The sequence below is a fragment of the Balaenoptera musculus genome, chromosome 9 (genome assembly GCF_009873245.2).
Source record: "Balaenoptera musculus isolate JJ_BM4_2016_0621 chromosome 9, mBalMus1.pri.v3, whole genome shotgun sequence".
NCBI lineage: Eukaryota > Metazoa > Chordata > Mammalia > Artiodactyla > Balaenopteridae > Balaenoptera > Balaenoptera musculus.
The window spans coordinates 25022949-25046614 of NC_045793.1; the positions used below are offsets into that span (position 1 = coordinate 25022949).

A 23666-nucleotide genomic window follows, 5' to 3' on the forward strand; every position below is an offset into this window, starting at 1 on the left:
TCGCTCTACACCTGAAACTAACACAACATTGTAAATCAACTATACTCCAATAAAAATTTAAAAAAAGAAAATCATCCCCTGAAAGCCATCAAGGAGTTCAGGTCTTCTGAACACGAGCCACCTTGCTTGGCACCCAGCAAATAAACATACTTCACCACAACCTGGTGTCAGTAAATTGGCTTTGCTGTGCAGCAAAGCAGACCCAAGTTCAGTTCAGTGACAAAACCGTTATTGTGTTGCAAGGACCATATCGTCCCATATAATCCGTTCATCGCTTCATGTTCTTCTTCCAAATGAGAGAATATGCTAGACGCATTCAAATCACAGAATTCCAAGCTCTGAGCACACAGTTCAAAAAAGCTATCGCTGGGGACTTCCCTGACGGTCCAGTGGTTAAGACTTCGCCTTCCAATGCAGGGGGTGCAGGTTAGATCCCTGGTCAGGGAGCTAAGATCCCACATGCCACACGGCCAAAAAACCAAAGCATAAAACAGAAACAATATTGTAACAAATTCAGTAAAGACTTTAAAAATGGTCTGCATCCAAATAAAAAAAGAAAAGGTTATCACTACCAGAAAGGATCTTGAATTTTAGGGAGATGCCCTCTTCCTTCCAGTGCTAGTTATCTGGTGGGGATTTTTAAAAACCTACATGTGTGATCTAATTAGATTTTATATTCAGAAAAGCCAAAAACCCCCTAATGTCTCAAAAGTTTTGAGAAACAATGGATGAAAATTCAGAGTCCTCTCTTGAGAACATTCTCTAAGAGGCCAGAGCACCATCCATATTTTTGGTTTAAATCCTGTAATCTTGATGGTAATCCCTTTCCCCCAGGAGCTGGCCTTCTTTATTAACGAAGAAGAATCTGATTATCAAAAACAATGCCTGGTTTCCCCACTCCAGTCTAGAAACAAAGGGAAAGATGTTTTGGTAAATGCCAAGAGAAATCTATTAATTTGCAAGACACTGGATCCCGAGTTTAGATTTTATTTTCTTTTATCCTTACCAAATCCTGATTTCCTCTTCCGCAAGAATAAGAGTCTCTACAGCTAATCAACTATACTTTAAATACACTGAAAAGTTAAATCACTGCAGCCACCATGGCTACAGATGGAGGGAGGCACAGCGGGGGGCGGGGGGGTGTTGACCCATCATCTTTCAACTGAAACAAAGAAGGGGAGGAGGATGCACAGAAAGCCTCTGAAGGCAATTACAGACCAGCAGTCACCGGAGAGCTTGTCGGAACTGCAGACTCAGACCCTACCTGGACCTCCTGATTCAGAATCTGCATTTTAATAAGATCCTCAGGTGACAGGTATGCACAACAAGGTTAATCTCCCCTCACACACACACTTTATTCCCCATTGTGCCTGGGGAATCTGCCTGGCTCAAACATGTCCTCCAGCAAATTCAGCTTAAACTTTTTACTCAAAGAGGCCTTCCCAATCCCCAGACTAGGTCAGCTATATGCCATATATGCTCTGAGCCTCTGTATTTCTCTCCCATAGAATTCATCACAACATTAAATAGCATAATGAATTGTTTAGTATCAGTTTTCCACTCCACGGTGCAAGCTCTCTCCAGGCAAGGACTACAACCATCTTATTCACCATGGTAGCCCCAGAGCCCAGAACAAGACCAGAGACAAAGTAAGCATTCAGTAAGTGTTTTTTCTGAATAAATGAATGGTCCTAGTATGTATCAAGCACAAGTATCAAGTGCTAGACTTTGGAAAGAAGCGACAAAAACAATTAAAACACAGTCCTTGTCCTTAAGCAGCTCATAGCTTAGTGGATTTTTGTTGAAGCTAACGAGAGAGCCAAGCTCTTAAGAGCATGCACTGCATTCACAGCTGTTTTTCCTGTTTTTCCGCCAAATGACAACAGGTAACCCAAAGGTTCTCTAAGGCCTTACAGGAAACCCCTCCCTAGCATGACCTACAGGCAAGCGTGTCCTCACCTAACCCTCCCCTCAAAGATTCTCCCCTCCCCGAGTTCAGTACTTTGTCCAGCCCTCTCTCTCTGTCCTCTCTAAGGCAACTCCAACAGTCTTCAGCATCATTTTATTCTCCCCTAAGAAGTTCGTGTTTCCTCTGGGAACATTTTCTTCAACCTGCTTTCTTCATCAGCCCTCTTATTATGAAGTGTCAAATTTCCTTGTTACATCCTTTAAGAATGTTTTACCTAACTCATTTCCAACCGCTCTATTATTTCCTGCGAGCTATCAAGTCTACTGTCAACAGAAACCATTCAAATCTATGTCCCAGACCACACTGGAGAAATCTCCCAATTAACTATTCGATACTCAATTGTCCTCCCACTTTCCTCAGTCATTTCCTATATCCCCCAAAGAGATACTCTGTCTGAACAAACGCTGTCATCTCTTCTAGGATTTTATTTTCGATGATTCTTATATTTATTCTTGTTTAATAGACAAGAATCTCTTGAGAGATTTACATGCCAAAGCCAAATACCACGGTAACAAAAATGCCTAAACTGATAGCGAAGAGAGTAACATTTTTTCATTTTATCTCCAGGGAAGAAGCTCACAGAGAAATATTAGTGGAGGCAAAGAACACACTGACAAGGAGGGAAGCGCTCAGTGGAGAAGAAAAGAACAAGCTTAAGCTACTATCAAGCCAGCTCACAGCCCTCTCCAAGGGGCTCAGAATCCACCCCGCCTTCCCAACCAGACCCCAGTTAGAGTATAATACAGCCACTAAAAACACCAAATTCTAGACACTAAGACTTTGATGTAAAGATCCGTTCTAAGCACCGTTTGTACACCAAGTATTACAGATATATTCATGTGCCTGTCATGAATGGGATTAAAAATTCCCAGGGCATGCCTTCTGAATATTTTCCACATCCCACCCTGTAATACTGTTTACCAAACAATGACAAACTGGAACCCTAGCCCAAAGGTTTGGTTTGTGGACTGTGAGAAATTTTAAGGCACTTTAAAAAGTCACCAATTGTTTTCTTAAATGCTTCAAAATACACACTTCTAGGGTGTCTGGCCTTAGCCTATTTTGTGGGTTTCAAATCACCAGTGCCTTTTTTGTTTCAGATACACTTTGCATATCTGCCCACTCCAGGTTTCAGAACTGCTAAAAAATGTGAGAGGAAGGTTAAGGTCTTATTTCTCTTGAATTGATGCACTGGCACTGCAGGTTTCGGAGGCAACTCCCCTAAGACAGGTCTTCTGTTAAGGAAGCTCAAAAAATGTGTTCTGAGGCCAAAGATTTTTCCTCCCCCCTTCAGGGGCAAATGGAGATGAAGCAAGGTGCCAAGCAAGTTGCCAAGGCAGGGTGGAGAGGCCTAGGTTGCATTCCAGGGGCTACTCAGTTAACGGGGTCTGTACGTCCAGCCCTCCCCACCCTTTAATTCTCGTTCCTCCTCCCCAACTCCAATGCTCAGAGGAAGGACAGAAGTGTAACCACAAAACCTGATCCAGAAAGGGGGAAAGCACAGCTACTGCTTTCCCAGCCTCAATGGCCACAGCTGCTGTCATCTTATTTCTCCTCCTCACAGCACGCCATCACTGCATCCCCGAGCAAAAGGTACACTATGCAAAACAGCAAATCATAATCTCATGATTAAAAAGGGGGTAGGAGGCCTGCACCAGATACAGCTAAGTGAAAGTATATCAGACTCTTGCAACATTCTATAGGAATGAAGATTATTGCATTTACTGTTCCTCGGGTTTGTTTCTGTAAAGCCATGCACATTTTTTCTTAGAACTAATTTATGGCAAACGGATGCTGGGTTATTGAGCATAATACTCAATACTGTTCCGAATGAATCGTCTCTCAAGAATATCTAATATATTTATTTTGGCTTATATGTAGGACTGACTGTAGAACTTGGGAAAGTCAAGCAATTTCTGTGCTACCCATGAAAAGCATTAATGTTCCCATTTTATTGTCCAAACTTCTTTGGAAACTTTTCCTATTTGAAATGTTGACAGTCAATTTTAGATGTCAAAATAAAGAAGTACAAACCACAAATCTACCATAAACCTTTCAGAGTCCTTTATTGCTAAATTAATGTACCATCCCAAGATTCTCCTTAATATTAAAATCCTTCAGAGAGTGTTATGAAGTCCCTTATCACCTAACACAGCTGAAGATTACAAGACAAGTGGTCATGCCTTCCCCACTATATGCCGGTGTGCCCAGCCCACCCCCATCCTTGACCATAATGCACAGATTTGCACACCTCTTCAAGAAGTTAAACTAAGGCTATTGGGCCATGATCTGGAATTTGCTTACAAGTACTGCCCAGAAGAGACTGTTCCTCCATTTTTATTAAAAAATACCAATAATATTCTACTTACCCTATACTATCACTAAAGCCCAGCTCTTTGATTCCCCTCACCGTTTTTTTTTCTTTTGGTTTTTTTCCTTTCAAAATAAATGAAAGTTTTTAACACATAAAGCATAGAAATTTCACAAGAAAGTTTATGGACAGCTCAGACTCCTGGGGCATCCTTACTATGTTTAGCCTTGTGCCATCAACCCCTTTCAAAAACCGATTTTCCCCGTTCCTCAGATAATCTGAGTCCCAAGTTTATTATTCTCTCTACACTGGCTTTCAGCTTCATCCAGTCGATAATCAGGGAAACACACTTTCTTCTGACGCGAGAGTAGGAGAGGTACTTTCATTCAGAGCACCAATCCGGGGACGCTGAAGAATTCAATGGAAGCCGAGCGGCCTGGCCGGCAGCCCCGCACGGACTGGCTCTGTGACGCGCTGGCAGGAGATGACTAACAACCGGGCAGGGCAGGCTGAACCGGGAGCGGGGCCTGGGCTCCAGAGAGCCTGCGGCAGGTCTCAGGAGAGCCTAAAGCTCTCACAAGAGAGGAGTTTAACAAGATAACTCGGCTTTTAAGTAACAGAGGCAGCCTCCTGGCCTCTGGGCTGCGAAAGGGCTCACCTGCCAGGAGTAATAACACAAGCAATTACTGCACACAGAATAATAAAGCTCAGCGGGATTCCCAGGTACTCGGATGGAGCCTCCCTCCCCCTTACTTACACAAAGGGGGAAGGAATGGGAGGAAGAAATGCCCCACTTTCCATGAAGACCGGGGACAGTGCTATTAGGTAAGTGTAAGCTAAATTACATTTGACAGAGTAAGTCACTGTTTTGGGTGGTTGCCAAAAATAAAAATGCCCCTGGTATTAAAGGCTATATATAAAACAATGCATCCTCCCTCTCCTGGAACAGAATTCATAAAGTTTAAAAGTTCACTAACATCACGTTCCAGAGACTGGAAACACAGACTTAAATGTCTCGCTTCTCATTCCTTTCTCTACCACAAACTTCCAGCAGGCCTTCCTCACTTTAGGCAAGTTTCCTTCAACTTGCATATCGACAGCAGATTGCTCACAGCTGCTTTCACAAACATCTGAGCGTTCCCACCTGGACCTACCCATTTCTGCTGCCTTTTATCTCATCCGTTTCATTCCTCTGCCTCTGTCAAGACCTGTCACTTTCACCGTCTCCCCAGAAGAGATGTTTAAAACAGAGAAACTGATCTGAAAATATCACATCTGATTTTTCCAACCCATCCATTCTCCAAGAAAACCTTCAGTATTTAACTTCATGAGGTCCCCCTTCCACCATAAAACAAGGTTCCCTGCCTCTATTTAACAGCATTTTAATGAGAGGGACACCTAAAATCTCATCAGCCCAAAGCTTTACCCAGAATCAGGTGCACAGCCTGGTCTCAAGCCCGGGCTGCCGGTGCTCCATGAAAGCCTGGAGACCTTCCACCCCGCCCCAGGCCATCCTAGCAGACACTTAAAAAACCAACTACCTTCTGTTTATTTTGGCCTCTGTTGAACTATGCCAGCCCACACTCTTTCTCCCAGACTTGACTCTTCTTACTAAACCCATTAAACATACATTTTATCACTCAAATCAGAACACTTTGAGAGTGAGAACAGGGCGTTACTGATAATCGTGCCAAGACAACAGCCCTGGGCAAAGTGGGATGTAAGTTGCCCTGTCCTTACAAAGGTGGGAGGCCAGGTAAGGGGCTGTTCCTTGCAAATAACCAATTTATGCTGGTCCTACACATTGTTCCTCTCTGCCAGTCTCCCAAAGGGGACCAGAAAATGCCCAAACAAACTAGTCCACCTCGGGGCAAAGAAAACAGAAAATGTTTTACGTTGTAGTGGAAAATTTTTTCTAAATATATCAACTTCAAGTTTTGATCCTTTGGGGGTGGAGACGAAATGCAGCCCAGTCCTAAAGCACCAGAGGCTAGAGGGTTCCTGGGAGGATGGGGCAGGAGTCAAAGGAAAGCAAAACTTTGCCCATCATATTTTTGCCTGATTAGCCTCACCTGTGCCGCTGAACCACAACTAGTATTCACACATACAACTGCCCTTTTCCACGTGTTACCTAAATTTGTTTAATCTTTCCTAACAGTTAAATGAATACCTCCAAAGCTCAGAAGGTTACACATTTGCCAGTGCACAGTTTCTGCCAAGCCAGGGCTTCCCAGACTTTTAAAGATTCCAGACCAGTAGAGTTTCCCCCACTTCCAAAAATTAAGGACTGACATGTTATACATTTTTTATTTGTACTGAGGACATGAAAGAAAACAAAGGCCATCACGTTATTTATACAGTAAAGGACGTTTTAGCCAAAAAAAAAATAATACTGGTAAGAATATAATCTCAAAATTAAAGCCAGTCCTTCAAATTGAACCGCCTTAACATCACAAAACTTGCCAGGTGCCCTTCTTCCTTTCATTTTGCCTCAGCTGGTTCCAATTCCAGTCCCATCTGAGCTGGGGACAGATCCGGAAAGTGCTGGACTACTAACACCAGCCAATGGTCAGAACACCGCTTTCTCTCACTCATTTTATCAGCAACAACCCCATGAGGTGAGCACTGTTATTATGCTCGTTCACAGGCAAAGCTGGAAGGTAAAGGGTAAAGTCACTTGCCCAAGGTATTGTGGCTAATCGCCAGCGAAGCTGATGACGTGGGCCACAGCCATCCCAGAAGATCAGTTCGGTTCTGCCTCAAGACACAACTTATGTGTCTGTTTCCCAAAGTGTGGGCTTGTTTAAAAAACAAACCAAGAAAAACTGGTTTGGGGGGTATATGATCCCTGTATGTATGTATCAGCATTTAATATTTATACATAAATAAGAAGTGTCTCCCGTCCCCTTTTCAATTCTCTTTCAACCTGTTCTATTAAATGAAGTTTCAGTCTGGCGGCCCGAAGCCTCCAGCACACCTCTACCACTTGTTACACGCTTCCTTCAGAGCCCGCTGTGAGACGCTGTACCTCGCTGGAGTTTAGTAACACTCGCTGCTTAGTTTGCATCGTGGGGTTTTTCTAAAGGTACTTTCTAGTAAGTAGTAACCAGGAAGTAATACTGGTTTCCCATTTTCAATGGTGAAATCATTTCCTTTTAAAATAATATTTCAATTTTTAAAATAGCTGATTGCCCCAAAGATTCTCAAACTAAATAAAAGTAGAGGCAGTGTTCCAATATGCTAAAAATATGGGAGGGGCACACACACACCTGAAGCCCCGGAAACTGGAGGTAAACCATCAGCAGGGTTGAGACGAGCTGGACCGAAAGGCTGCAAACGAGACTCCCCTGGTTCGGCCTCTCCGAACAACTCTAAAAATGGCCGGCTTTCCCCGTGCAGGATGTGGTCAGGCTCACCACCACTACCACCCCACCTGCTAATCCAAGAAGAAAAATGAGGAAGACCTATGTACCAGACCGTAGGAAAGAAAAGTCAGGCCTCTCACAGGACCTTGCCCCTGACCTCCTCCTGTCATCCATAGGTAGGCAGTTGCACCCTTTCTTAGCAAGGGAGCTCTCTAGAACCCAGAGAGAGCAGATAAGGCTAAAGCTCTAAGAGCCTACTCTCCTTTAAGTTCAAGACCTCAAACATCTGGGGGCCTTCAAGCAATTAAAGAGTAGTGATTTAATGATCCCCAGGAGCTGAGCCCTGCCCTCCACTGAAAAGATAGTGGTTTTCAAGGATACTGACTGGGGAAATAGACTACCAACCGTGAAAGGATTAATGAGTGTAAGGAGAGGATAAGCTGTATTTTGCCCTAAATCTAATCTAAGATGATCCTTGTAGGATATAGAGGTGAATTCTAAGTAAAGCGCCCCCTACAACTACCAGAAACATTAAGTGCACTTCTAGGAATCTACCTTAGGGAAATGCCGACACAAGAACACGAAGATGTATCAAAGGATGTTGATATATCAACAGGAAAAAAGTGGATAAGCAAACACACCCAAATTATGGAATACTCCTCAAACATTAAAGAATGAGATAGACGTATAATTATGACATAGAAAGATAGTTATGACAATTAATTTAAAAAGGAAAGTTACAGGACTCATTACGACCTCATTTCTGTTTGTTTGTTTGTTTGTTTAAAAAGGGAGGGTGTATATATCTGCATGAAAAAACTGTGGGAAGAACATTTACTTAAGGGAATGAGAACGAATGGTAGAAAACTCATAAGGAGGGCAGAGCGAGATTTTTGCATTTAACCTTACATACTTCTATACTGTTTGAAGTCTTAGGAACAAGCATGACGTTGAAAATTTAAATATCAATAATTATGAAATTACTAACACTGGATGGCATTCACCTGAGCATGTGGAAGTACTTCAGGGATGAACTAGAAAACGGCTGGTCAAAAGAAGGAAAGGCCACCAAGGAACTGCAAATGTGACCCTTAATCACAAGGACCTCAAAGACTTGAGAATTACAAGGAAGTTTTATTTACATATTAGACAAGCTAGTGGAATAGAAAGTAAAGACTGGGCTTCCCTGTTGGCACAGTGGTTAAGAATCCGCCTGTCAAGGCAGGGGACACGGGTTTGATCCCTGGTCCGGGAAGATCCCGCATGCCGTGGAGCAACTAAGCCTGTGCACCACAACTACGGAGCCTGCGCTCTAGAGCCCGCGAGCCACAACTACTGAGGCCACGTGCCACAACTACTGAAGCCTTTGCATCTAGAGCCCGTGCTCCTCAACAAGAGAAGCCACGGCAATGAGAAGCCCGCGCACCGCAACGACGAGCAGCCCCTGCTCACCGCAGCTAGAGAAAGCCCACGCGCAGCAACAAAGACCCAACGCAGCCAAAAATAAATTAAAAAAATAAAAAGTAAAGACTTAAACCACCAAAGATGTCATTATCATTTTGGGTTTTACTGGTGTTGTTCTTGTTAAGAACGGGGCTTATAAACAAGAAACAGGATGGATATAAATAGAGAAACCAAAAAGCCCACATGTGTGGTTCTGCAGGATTCTAAGAGCAGAAAGTGAGGAGCAGAGAATCTTCATGTTTGTAGATGACACTAAAGACTTCCATAGTAATAACGTGCCAAGTTATGGGTGCCAAATTATAGGAAGATCTGGGGAATCTATGCAAATAGAAGGAAAAGTGGCAAATGAGTGTTAAAATGAGCATATGGCCTAAGTCAGGCATATAAAACAACTCCTCAGCTGTCAGTTATGACCTAGGAATAGGCTCTCGGAGTCACTGTAAATGGACCCCTGAGGACGTCAGCCCAATATTGAGCTACAGATTAAAAGCAATGCGAAGGGTCCTGGGAGCCATCAAGACAAGTGCTAAAAAGAAAAAAAGAAGCTACTATCCCCTCTCGTATAAAATTCAGAGGCACTGGCCCCAAAAACATACACTTCTTTTGTCATTTATGTCCTGCCCCTTCAACTACATACAGCACAGAAGTTAAACAAGATCAGTGGGTCTCAAATGCCAGCCCCTGGATGAATCCCAAACGGACTCTTTCAGAATCACTTAGGAGTGGCTTTTTTAAAATACGGATTCCCGGGAATTCCCCGCTCGTCCGGTGGTTAGGACTCCACACTTCCACTGCAGGGGGCACAGGTTCGATCCCTGGTCAGGGAACTAAGATCCGCGTGGCGCACGGTGCAGTGGGAAAAAAAGAATAAAATACGGATTCCCAAGCCACACTTGCAGAGATTCTAATCCAGTGCCTCAGAACAGCCTTCTAGGTGGTCCTGATGCAACGACCTGTTTAGAAAATAACTGGCCTCCTTCTCTCTCTCTATATCTACTCCCAGAAAGGATGTAAGAAAGCTTACAATAAAAAATAAACTGAAGAAACCATGTGAGGAACTACCAAGAATAGATTAAGATGATTCCTATACTTGCACATGAAATGGAAGTGGGAAAGATCTGCAAGACAATGAGAATGATCTAAAGGAAGAGGCTTTGGCGTCAGAGTGTGAAAACCAGAGCTCAGAACCCAACCAAGCCCCATGCTCCTGCCAGACTCCCACAACAAGAGCAGGACCAGAATAAACTCTCCCCATGCACTACAGGTTCCCTGACTGTCCTCCTCATCCCCACCCTTCGCAGGTCTAGACCTGCTGCCCCAGGAGAATGGCTGGGTGTTCGGAAGCAGAGGTGAGACTGCATAAATAAAACCCACTGGTACCATGTTCCTCTGGGTCCCAAGCAACCACTCCCACTAGTCTATCCCAACACCACCGCTGAAGCCAGGAATCTTCATGGCTCAATTCTATCCACCCTCCAGCCGCTCCAGTGTCTGATCACTTAGTCTAATTCAAATTCTAACTCTGGTCTTCCACACTAGAAAACCGTATTTCAACTAATCTACCTTCTCAAAACAGAACAAAAAACAAGCAATGGGAACAGAAAATATGTCTCCTGCAGGATAAGCAGCAATTCAAAGTGAAGACTACCAGAAGGCATAAGATTTCTCAGCTTTGATTCATGCCTAAAAAACATGTAATACACTGCTTCTTTCTTATACATTTGCAGCCTTTGGGGGCTATAAGGAGCTTAGAGACGATGAGTCCAACCACTTCATTTAAGAGAAAAGAAAAGAGCCTGAGAGGCAGACTACCTTACCCCACAGCACGCAGCTGCACAACAGCAGCAGCTGGCCTAGAACCTGTGTCCCCTTAATCCCAGGTCCATGATCTCTCTTCTTTTCCAGGTTGCTTCCCAGGGACAATGTTAATGCATTGGATTTATTAACTTGAAGCACAGTTCCCCAAATCTCCTCAATTCCCCCATTACACATGAGGTTGGTGTTACAAGACCATCCCGAGCAGACTACTTCCCACGTAAAGAGAACGCAAAGCACCTCAAACTGTGTTAAGGCATAAAGAGAGAGGAGATGGTGCCTTAAAGTCTCCGTCATAAGCATGTAAATGGAGAAAATATGCCAAGCCCAGTTTATATCAGAGACTGAACATCTCAAAAATGACATCTGAAAGTGTCACCTAAATTTTCATTAAGTTTATTTTCCCTGTAAGTTGCTTAACTTCCTAATTTTTAAAAAATGCCAACTGAAATCACTGGGGGTTTTTTTCCTAAACATTAGAGCTAAGTGAGAAAAACGTGATGTTAATTTATCATATTGAGTCTCACTGAAAGTAAGTGAATCCCCACAACACTCCATCTGCATCAAATGTTCACAACCTGTGATTCTGCATCAATTTCCGCTGTAAGAACAAAAAGCATACGTCAGTCTCCCAAGAGAGGAATTAGCAACAGAAACCGGGGCGGGGTGGTGGGGGGACCTGGGTGGGTATCCATCTCCAAACAAGAAATAAGAGGAAAAGCTACCTAAGCCCAGTAAGAGTTGAATCCCTCTACTTCATTCCTTGTCCCCGATAAGGCAAAAAATTTCCTACAATATTTAGCTATGCTCTCCCTTGAAAAAATGAAACAAAATAAATCCAAAGACCAGATTCCAAAGGATATCTACTGAACACCCTGCTAGAACCATACCTGTCAGCTGGACTGCTAGCCCATGCTGATAAGTAAGTTTCACAACAGACCTTAGAAGCTTCTTACCGGGATTCAAAAACCTGGCCAATTTTCTCTTCTGAACTTACCGATGAAAACTAAAATGTTCACTTATTTCCCAAATTTCACTCCCCAAGTAAACTGGGGCATAGATGCGCCAAAACACTTGCCTCGTTATTACCAGCGCTGATCACTACCCGGCCCCAGGAGTCCCCACTCCTGTTAAACAGCCACACTGCTCACGAGCTCTTCTCTCCTGACCATTAGTTTGAGCTCTGAAGCATGCTACTTTGCTTTTCACCATCACTGTTACCTAAAGCTTGCTAGGTTAAAAGTGTTGCCAGAGGCCAGAGCTACTACATTCCAGGCAGTAAAAAAATGATGTCAGGAGCATGAACACTGACAGGTTCTAGCTGCTCTGTGACTCCTGCTAAGCCTGCTCTTGGCGTTTATCGTCTCATCCGGGGCCCGTCCACTGAGAGGTGGGTACCTTGGGAATACACAGGATTGGCTGACAGGAAGTCAGAAAACCTTAGTCTTGGGACTTCCCTGGTGGTCCAGCGGTTAAGACTCCGCACTCCCAACGCAGGGGGCATTGCAGGGTTCCATCCCTGGTCAGGGAACTAGATCCCGCATGCCACAACTAAAGATCCCACGTGCCGCAACGAAGATCCTGCGTGTCACAACTAAGACCCAAATAAATAAATAAATCTTAAAAAAAAAAAAACCAACCTTAGTCTTGGCCCTGTAAGAAACGTGAATATGACCAAAAGCAAGTATTTTTTTTAATCAATCTCTCATCAGTTATATTTATTCAGTAGACTTAATGTCTGCTACTGATCTCACCAGGATACCAGAACAAGCATCACCTCTGCTGCCTTTCCACCTTTTATCACCGTAAAACACATATATTAATAGCTCAGGTTAAACCCATACCATTTATGTGAAACAATGAACTTGAAGACACTGAAGAGCTGCTATAAAAATTCTGAAAATAATCACCAGTGGAGACCCTAGGACCTTTGCACTTGCGGTTCCCTCTGCCGGGAACTCTTCCCCCGTGGCTGGTTCTTTGATGTCTATCCGATCTCAGACGAGGGAAGCCTTTCCTACCTAAAGGAGCCACCCCTCCCTTCCTCCCAACCGCTCTGTCCCATTCCCCTACCGGAAATCGCTATCTTACACTATCATCTTCTTGTTTACTTGTTGATGGTCTATCTCCTCCATGAACCCGTAAGGGCAGGAATCTGATTTACTTTTTTACCACTGTTTCTCTAATACCCAGACAGTGCTTGACACAGATGATCAATAAAATTCGTTCAAGAAAGGAAATATGATTGCTCATCATTCTATATCATTAGTTAGTACATGGCAGCAGCCACTGTTAGCACGACTAGAGCCAGAAGGATGCTTCCTCTTCGTACAGGAAAAACGACAGAAAGCCTTTAAGACATAGCAAAAACTTAGTGCTCCTTTACTTACAATTTTGATTGAAAGCTACCATGCTCACCTGCTGGGAAGTGGGCAATTTTAAGACTAGAGGGGAAAGCCTTCCATCCTATTCCACCCACTTCTTCGCAAATGGCCCTACTAAAATATTGTTATTCGGCTACCTTGTCCCTTTGAATAGTAGAATAAGAGTGTTAAGTAGCTTAGCAAAGGTGTTTTTCTTTCACAGTCTGCATGAGCTAAGTGCACGTAGGAAGGAACAGATCAGTAGACTACTACTCTATCCCTACTACACTCTGGAAAGACACATACTTCTTAGCTCAGAAACATAGGAAACACTTAGCTATAATGATCTAAATTATAGGCAGCATTTCCTACAAGCTGTACACTGGAGAAATTTCCACTAAGCTACTCACCAGGAAGCTTACATCCCGCTTCACAACAACCTGGCAGCACAATTCCTGTCGAAGGAGGAAATTGTGGTCATTTCCTCCTTTAGGTGTCCCAAGGCTTAGGCATCGAGTGAGAATCCTGGTTCTTAGCATAAAACCAAAGACTGGCAGAGGGATCCTTTTCCCCTTTTAAATGGGGCGGGGTGAAATGGGAATTGAGATTTGGTCTTCCACACCATAAGCAGGATAAGATATGCTGCTTCCATGGCTGCTTCTGATAAGCACAGAAGATTCAAGAACTGCGGCGGATTTATCCTGCTATGTGCTCCTGCTTGAAAAGACATGCAGACATAAGATAGGAGGGTTAGCGTGAAGACTTCGAAAAGGGCTCTATCCCCATGACAGAAGTAAATGGGGTCAGCAAAACCAGCGAAAATAGCCATCTCTAAGTAGCTGCTAAGTGGGGTGACTGAATTTTATACTCAGTACCCCAAGACTTCTCCCAACCTCTATTTAACATGTGCTGACAATATTCTGATGCAGCTAAAGAAAGTCTAGTATTTACTCAAGAAACCCAGAGATAGAATCCTCTAGGGTTTTGAGAAAATATCTGATTTGACAGAGACATTTACTTTCCCAGGTCCTATTTTGTCTGCCCACACAATTGCCAGTCTTATCCCAACTCAAAAAATATACAAATCCACCTTCGGTTTTTCCATCATTCTCACTGCCTTCTCAGTAACGGAAGGGCCCCACAACGCTTGTGTCAACTTACTGCCGACTTCCTCCTTCAACACATTCCAGAACCAGCTCTGTCCCTTGGCTTCCACTCTCAATAGCAGACGTAGCCTCTACCGTCATTTTAAAAAACTGGGCAAATGCAAAAATTTTTTACAACTTCATTCTCAGTTCTTTCTTCTTCAACCTTAAAAGAAGGAATGCAGGACTTGCTAGGACAGCAAGGCAGAGACCAGAAGAAACTTGCACTTTCCATGGCCTTTCCATGGTTCTTTGGCAAAAAAGAGGAAGGGTGAGTACTCCTCTTCACTGCAGCAAACCTCAACCCTAGACCTTCAGACCTTCAGCTCAGCCTGAGTCCAGACAAATCTCAGCCTGAAAGGCCCGCCTCTGGTTAGTCAGTTTCTGCCCCTCAACCCAAAGACAAGCAAAGCAGTGGCCACTATTTTCCTATTCATCAAACTATTTCCTCCTCACTTTCCTCTGTCATAGAGCCCCATCTTCGCTTGCAGTTCTTACGAAGCAGTTCCTGGTACCACTGGAAACGATTACTCTCCAGGAAAATACAACTTTGCTTAGCAGAAGAACTTCACACAGAGCAATTGGCCAGGGGTCGATTTTTCATTCCAGACAGGCTTCGAAGCCTGGCACAAATCTGCCTGTCGCTCTGCAGTTCACCCAGCTTCCCTCACCTAATCCCTGCCTGGAACTCACTCACCCACCTCTTGCAGCTTGGTCACAGAAAAACAGCAGTATAGGTGACTCTACCACTCAATCTTCAAAGCCTCCGTCCAATCCTAACGTGTCTTCCACACCACACTCCTTTGCACGTAAGGACCATAAGCACCAAATAAAGTCACTTAGCATAACAGCAGCTCCTGGACAAGACAGGAGTAACATCTAATCTTTCCTTCGCTCAATTACAGTCAGCTTCACTTTCCTGCAATTTTGCGGCCATGCATCACCGGCCCTGCCCTCTGCTAACGTCATGTCCTGGAGTCAGAGGCACTGTACTATGATGTTCAAGAGCCTGTGCTTTAGCAGACAGGCCTGGGTTCAAGTCCCAGCTCTGCCTCTCATTACCAATTAAAAAGTACCTGTCCTGGGGTAAACTACTCTTTCTAAACCTCAGATTACATATCGGTAAAATGTAGCCAATGATCCTATCTACTTGTTAGGTATTATAAATGAGATAATACAAACAGAATACTCAGCTCAAGACATGAGCCTTAATAAACAAGTGATTGTTGATATTCAGTATCCTCGGGAGTAATCTGTGGGCAGACGTCGTCACCCCATAGAATCCAGATGCCCTGGAAACCTCCAGCATTTGTAAAAGCAAAAATATGTTCAGCCTCCTTCCACTCCCACCCCACAAATAAGAGGGGCCTTTAAGAAAAATTCAAGCCTTAGCAAAGGAAAAAACTCAGAAAGATTCACTCAGTGCTGCCAACTCCACTACCAGACCGCCAAGCACTGCTCTGTTCCTATGGTGAAGGGAAAGATCAGTGCAAATGAAAAAGCTAATTTAAGAGGAGCCACTTCAGGATAATCCTTTCATAGGTCAAGTCAGTATTCCAAGGAGGTGAAAATATGTGGACCTTGGAAATTCCCTTCTCTTTCAGTTTCTGATAAATTCTGACTCTCCGTTTATGTATAAATAAACGGGGAAAGCAATATTGAAAATCCTAAGAATCTCAGCTGGCGGCAGCATACTGCCTAAGAAATGAATACATGAGCATCAGTGGGAAAAAAAAAATCTTGAAATCTAATTCATACACACAAGCTGAAGAATACTTTAATCCTGTGAAAGACAATGAGCCAAGAAAACAGAATGTATTTTAAACTTTCTACAACTGTAAACCACTGCAGAGCTTTGGGACAAAATCTCATAAAGAATATTTCCTGACAGAAAAGTCAGAATTGCAGTCTGAAATGCAATCTGGAAGTCTGTGGTCATCACAACCAGAAATTCTAGTAACAACCAAGAAGTGTCAGGTTCCAATATTAGGGAGCGTTGTGGGGAGGCCAATAGAGGGGACAACTGATAAAGAGAATTTATACTACAAAATTATCATGGAGCCGGGGGTAAATATTTTTTAATGAAACTTGCAGGGTTTAAATTCACCATTCAAGGATGTAGGAAGTAAGGGGATATATAATCAGGCAGAATCTACGGTGTTACAGCAGTGAGCTGGGAATCAGAACACTTGGGCTCTGGTCCTGGCTCCAATCCAAACCACGAGGTGACCTTAGGCAAGTCACTTGCCCTCTTCAAACTAGTCTCATCTGTAGTGAGGGAACAATAATGATCGCTAAGATTCCTACCGGTCTAACATCTTAAGAGTCAAAAAGAGGGGGAGCACAAATATGAGGAGCTCTCAGGACTACAAACTTGACACAAGAGGTGGAGGGAAAAAGACGGGAAATGAGGGCCAGAGCGCGAGAAAACTTGGCGTAAGTAACTGAGCGTGGGTGAAAATATAGAAGCTTCAAGAAGACCAAGTACTCCAAGAGTTCCATGGAAGAGCGGACGTCAGGATCTTGAAAAACTGCAAACTACTCAGCATATGCTAAAATGGACAGAGAACGGGTGGATCAGAGGACAGCTACCAACAAATTATCCCCGTTAACCAATCACTAATCTGTCTGTCCTGGTAAACAGCCACGAGACTGAGTGCCGCGATCACGGAAATCACTGTGACCCCTAATGCCAGGGTGTCCGGGAGGCAAGGCACCCAGAGGAGTCCGTGTCGGTTTGCGTCTAGGGAGGGGATTCCGAGAACGGGTGAAAAGTGAGGAAAGAGGCAGAGGAAAGAGGATCTGGGAGACCATGCAGGCTGGCGGCAGGGGAAGGAGCCAGCGCCAGACTCCCGCACGGTGGTGGCCAGTGGGATCGGTGTCCCGGTCCCCGCTCTCACCATCTTGACGATGCCCCGCTGCACGGTGGGGACCGCGGGTCCCCCGGAGGAGCCGCCGCTCTGCGCGGAGGAGGCCATGTGTAGCGATGGAAAACCAGCGAGTAAGACGGTGGGCCGGCTTGGAGGTGTCAGTGTGGGTGTCGGTGTTGGTGAGAGGCCGCCGCGGAGAGGAGCAGGCGGGCGACCGGCTGTGGGCGATGGACGGGACGGACACGCCGGGTGCTCAGAGGAGCAGCAGCGGGACCGCCAGCAAAAGAGACGCGATCTCCGCCGCCGCTACACGTTCTACTCGCCGCGCAAGCGTGCCAGAGCGCCACTGCTCTCCGGCCAATTAGAGCCCAGAGCCCGCCGGACCCCAAGCCAATAGGCACCCTGCTCGCGGAACCCCGCCCCTTGCTCCCCAAACCGGTGGAGAGCTTCAGGAAGCGCTGAAAGAGCTGATTTGCGGTGATGGGCTAAGTATGGGGCGGGACTTCCGGGGCAGCGGTAGTAGGTAGTGTCGGGAGGTGTAGTGGAAAGGAAAGGACACGTCAGCATCTGGCCGCGGGGCGCGGTGGGCCATGGGAGCCCCAAGGGCGGGGTCAGCCTCGCCCTCCGGCTTGGCCCCGCCCATTACGCCCCGCCCCGCGGGCCCCTGGGGAGCCCACGTGGAAGCCCGCTTTACAGGAGGGCGCACCAGGGTTGGGGAGAGCGGACTGGGACCCCCCGAGCCAACGAGGCCGAATCCTAGAGGGATCTCAGTACTGGTGCACACAGACTTCCGACATTTTACCTCAGCTGAAAGTGTGGGAAGTACTTGGAAAAGTCTGAACGCCGTGAAACCTACCGATGTTGGCCTTGACACCGAACGTGGCCGCGCGCCCTCCCTGTAATCGGGAGCGTATCTCGCTCGCATTTGAGTCGTCGGTGACTAGCACTTGTTAGGCGCTCGATTAATGTTTTTTGGTGGAAAGAATACATCTCTCTTACGGGGTGATATGTCTTGTGCGCCAGTGAAGTTGCGGAGAACCTTGCTAACACTCTCTCCGTTGACGTAGCGTGAAGAGCCACGCCTCCTCCAACCGCCCGACGCCATCCCTTCACCTAGCCCTAGTCTCTTTCGAATAAAGTGATGGCGGGGTAGGGAGGCGCAGAGCAAAGACATGTGAATGTTGAGAGACAACTAATATTCGTCGAGTGCCCGCTATGAGGAGCCAAGGATCTTACTTTCATGCCATTTAATCTTAATCTTGAAACTTGGTCCTACACTGACGACAGTTTCCCCTGTAGCTCTTTTGAGAAGCGGTTATTCTCCCACACTTCACTTTTCCCAGAGGCAAGTTTTGGGGTGAGCATCTTCCTAGACGCCTATTGCCCCTTCCATACCATTAATTTGCCATCCTCTTCAAAAAAAAAAAAAAATCTCTGTGGTGGCTCATCCCACCTGATTATAGTACTCTCCTCTTCACTGGGGTTGTTGTCTTCTCTGCCCCAAATGCCACTTTGTCATTCATTGAAATTGACACCTGGTGCACACTCTTCTCCACCCAGTGATCCTGAGTGACTTTAACCTTTATGTGCCTGACTTATCCAATACCCTGGCCTTGACCTCATCTTCAGTGAATTTGACCTCTGCACCCCTTCAGCTACCCTCTTTAGGACAGATGAAGCATTACAACAGCTCCACAGCTGAAACTGTAAACTCAAACACCCCATTCTCTGATCATAATTGCTGTCCTTTCTCCCTTCTCACTGTTACTTCTTATACCTTGTATTAGTTATCTATTGCTGTATAACAATTTACCCCAAAACTTAAGTATTAAAACAATGAGCATTTATTATCTCACAGTTTTTGTCAGGAATCTAGGCAGGTCTTAGCTTCAAGTTCCCTCACAAGGCTGTAATCAAGCCTGTAATCAATGGGAGCTTTTGTCTCATCTGAAGGTTCCATCTGACTAAGGGAGGATCTGCATTTAAGATCACTCAGGCAGTCATTGGCAGGATTCAGGACCTCAGTTCCCTGCTATGTGGGTCTCCCCGTAGGGCACACAGCGTGGTAACTGGTTTGCATCAGAACAAGTGAGTAAGAGAGCGAGAGGACAAGCACGAGTCTTTTTGAACCTAATCTCAGAAGTAACATCCCAGGACTTCCCTGGTGGCGCAGTCGTTAAGAATCCACCTGCCAATGCAGGGGACACAGGTTCGAGCCCTGGTGTGGGAAGATCCCACGTGTTGCAGAGGAACTAAGCCCATGTGCCACAACTACTGAGCCTGCACTCTAGAGCCCACGAGCCACAACTACTGAAGCCCACGTGCCTAGAGCCCGTGCTCCGCAACAAGAGAAGCCACCACAATGACAAGCCCCCGCACCGCAATGAAGAGTAACCCCCACTTGAGTCCCCACTCGCCGCAACTTACAGCAACAAAGACCCAACGCAGCCAAAAAAAAAAAAAAGTAACATCCCATCACTTGCCATATTCTATTAGGTGCAGCCCACACTCAAAGGGAGGAGATTACACAAGGGCAGAGATTACCCAGGAGGTAGGATCACTGGGGATCATCTTAGAGGCTACCTATCACACACTGTTCTTTAAGTAGAATTCAAAGTCCCTGAACCTCTCTGTCCTCTTTATATCAGCTCTTTTCTGCTTTCTCCTGGTCCCTTAGACTCCATTATTTTTGCCCCTCTCCTTCCAGTATCCTCATCTCTAATCCCCATTTGCCTTCCACTGGACTCAACTGTCAAAACTCCAACTCTAGAACTCTCTGCCTTCTCCAAACCTACCACTTAACTAGAGCAAACACTCAAAGATGCAGGTCGTTGCCACACTAACAATTCACAGGCCCTCACACATTGCCTGGAATTTCTTCTGTTTCCTCAATCACTTTGGTCTCCAACTCCATTGGGTCTGGTGTGTCGTTGTTTAATTAAAACTATGTTTTTAGAGCAGTTTTAGTTTCACAGCAAAACTGAGAGGAGGGTACAGAGATTTCTCCATATATTCCCTGCCCCTGCACAGGCATAGCCTCCCTCATTATCAACATCCCATGGTCCATTTGTTACAGTTGATGAACTTATATTGACACGTCATAATCACTCAAAGTCCATAGTTTACATTAGGGTTCACTCTTGGTGTTGTACATTGTATGGGTTTAGACAAATGTATAATGGACATATATCCATCAATATAGTATCACACAGAGTATTTTCCCTGCCCTAAAAATCCCTGGGTCTGTTTTACAACTGATGGGAACATACTTTATAACACAGGGAGCTCTACCTAATGCACTGTGGTAACCTAAATAGAAGGGAAGTCCAAAAGGGAGAGGATATCTGTATGTGTACGGCTGATTCATTTTGTTGTGCAGTGGAGGCCAACACAACATTGGAAAGCAACCATACTCCAATAAAAATTAATTAAAAAAATCCCTGGGTCTGTTTTAAACCTTCTCTGTTTTCCTCTTAACCCTGACTCCACTCTCTCCCACACTCTCCAATAGTGTAAGGCCTCCTACTTCGGAGGGATAATAAAAGCCATCAAGAACTCCTTTCATATAAAGACACAGACGTAGAGAACGGACTTGAGGGCACGGGGAGGGGGAAGGGGAGGCTGGGACGAAGTAAGAGAGTAGCACTGACATATATACACTACCAAATGTAAAACAGATAGCTAGTGGGAAGCAGCAGCATAGCACAGGGAGATCAGCTCTGTGCTCTGCGACCACCTAGAGGGGTGGGATAGAGAGGGTGGGAAGGAGACGCAAGAGGGAGGGGATATGGGGATATACGTATGCATATAGCTGATTCACTTTGTTATACATCAGAAACTAACACACCATTGTAAAGCAATTATACTCCAATAAAGATGTTAAAAAAAAAAAAAAAAAGAACTCCCTCCATTTCCCACCACTAAAGCTAAAAACTTATCTTCCTTCTCATTCTTCTCCTTTTCTCCCTTGTTACAAAGAAAAAACTTCCTACTGCTTAGGCTAAACTCTCTGTCTATGTCCAGGATCCACCCCCTCCACCTTCTCAAGGGCGCTCAGATAATTCCCTCTCCTGTTTCATAGCCTCTCAGTTTATCCTGGATTCTTCTCATTAATATTTAAATATTCTCAAATGTCTTGCACAGTAAAAATAAATTAATTAAATTAATCTTTACTCCACATCCCTCTCCAGATAGCGCTCCTCCCTTCATAGGCAAACCCTCTTGGTGAAATTCTTTGTGTCTGTTGCCTCTGCATCCTCACCCTGCATTCAGTCCTCAGCTCCCTGCACTCTGACTATTGCTCTTATCAACTTACTGAAACTGTTCTCTCCAAGGTCACTCATGAGTGACCTCCTTGTGACTACATTCAATGGACACTCTTCACATTCGGCAGTCACTTAGCTGAGCTCTCCATAGCATTTGACATCGTACTCCTTGAAATGTCTCTTTCCTTCCCATATTTCTTATATTCCTCCCATCTCTCTAGCTATTCCTCCTCATCTCCATTGTAAAGGACTCTCCTTTTGCCTACCCCTTAATATTGATGTTCCCCTGGGTTCTTCTCAAAGTATCTTTTTTTCTAGCACAAAACATTCTTCCTGAGACATCTAATCCATTCTCATGGTTGCATGCTAATGATTCCCAAATAGATAACTTCTGTTAAAATAACTCCCTTGCGCTCCAGACCCATATGTACAATGATACTCTGGATATCTGCCCGTGGCTGTCACCTTGGGAATTCAAATTCAACATGTCTCACAAGGAGCTCATTATCTTTCCTCTCTAGCCTCCTCTTCCCTACTATGTGTCTCAGCCCAAATAATGAGATGAAAAGCTACACAGTTAGGGCTTCCTTGGTGGCGCAGTGGTTGAGAGTCTGCCTGCCGATGCAGGGGACATGGGTTCAAGCCCTGGTCTGGGAGGATCCCACATGCCGTGGAGCAACTAGGCCCATGAGCCACAACTGCTGAGCCTGCGCTTCTGGAGCCTGTGCTCCGCAACAAGAGAGGCCACGATGGTGAGAGGCCCGCACACCGCGATGAAGAGTGACCCCCACTTGCCGCAACTGGAGAGAGCCCTTGCACAGAGGCGAAGACCCAACAGAGCCAAAAATAAATAAATAAATAAATAAATAATTAAAAAAAAAAAACACAAACTCACATTATTAAACAAACAAACAAACAAAAAAAAAGCTACACAGTTACAAGCCAGAAATCTGGAGATCATCTGTGACTCCTCTCTCTACCTCATTCCTTAATTCTTAGTCAATCTCGGAAATCTGTTAGATCTACAGCAGTGCGGTGTAGCACATAAGCCCGACCTGGAGCAAGGCTGCCTGGGTTCACATCCCAACACTATATAACCTTGAGCAGGCTGTGTGGTATCTCTGTTCCATGGATTTCTCCTCTGTAAAATAAAGATGATAATAAGACTTACCTCCTAGGGTCGTTCTGGTCTTGAGGATTGTATGCGTTAGTATATGCTAAATGCATAGAACACTGCCTGGATATATGTGTTAAATTTGCTGTGATTATTATTAAGTATCTCCTGTTGCTTAAGCCTGACATATTTTCACCCGGGTTGCTGCACTAGGCTTATAATAGAGCTCCCTGACATCAGGGAGCTTCCTTGACCTACACCCCACCCATTCTTCCTACTGCAGCCTAAGTGATATTTCTAAAATGCAGATCTGATCAGGTCTTTCTACTCCCTAAGCTCCTCACGTGATTTCTCTACACCAGCTCTTCTCTCACAGCTCTACCCTTCCACAGTGTGCCCAGGCGAAGTGAACTTGGTTTTGGCCTTTCAAGACTACACCCCTTGGCCTCCAGGGCTTTGTGCCTACTTTTCTGTCTGCCTGGAGCACTCTTTCCATCCCTCTTTCCTCCTCCCTGCCCTGACTCACTTCCCCTGTTTCCCCATCCTTCAACTCCCCACTTAGAAATCAGAATGTCTCCCCTGGAAGGCATTGAGAAGAATGCCTTTCCTCAGGGTAGGATTGTTTTGTTTTTTCTCCTACTCTTGATCCATTAGAGCACGTATGAGATTGTAGTATCATTGTCTCTTTCCCTTTGAAAATGTCATCAGACTGTGTCTGATTTCCTTACAGTGGAATTCGGAGGCCATGCCTGGCACAGACAGCTGCTCAGTATATATCTGTGAATAAATGAATGACAGGGACTTCCCTGGTGGTCCAGTGGTTAAGACTCCGCGCTTCCACTGCAGACAGCACAGAGTTTGATCCCTGGTCGGGGAGCTAGGATCCTGCATGCTGTTCGGCGCAGCCAAATAAAATACAACAAAATAAATGAATGACAGAAAAGTATTATCATATTCATTTCACCTGTAAGGAACTATAGATTCA

At 45.0% G+C, this 23666-nt stretch overlaps 1 protein-coding gene across 1 annotated transcript in view; it reads right to left on the reverse strand.

Moving 5' to 3' along the window:
- The window catches only part of SND1 (staphylococcal nuclease and tudor domain containing 1), a 417459-nt gene extending 399801 nt beyond the window's left edge, over positions 1-17658 (reverse strand). The window contains exon 1 of the mRNA XM_036862917.1: positions 17333-17658. Coding sequence (XP_036718812.1) covers positions 17333-17410 — 78 coding nt within the window. The 5' untranslated portion in view covers positions 17411-17658. The remainder of the gene's footprint in view (positions 1-17332) is intronic.
- Between the last annotated feature and the right edge of the window lie 6008 nt (positions 17659-23666).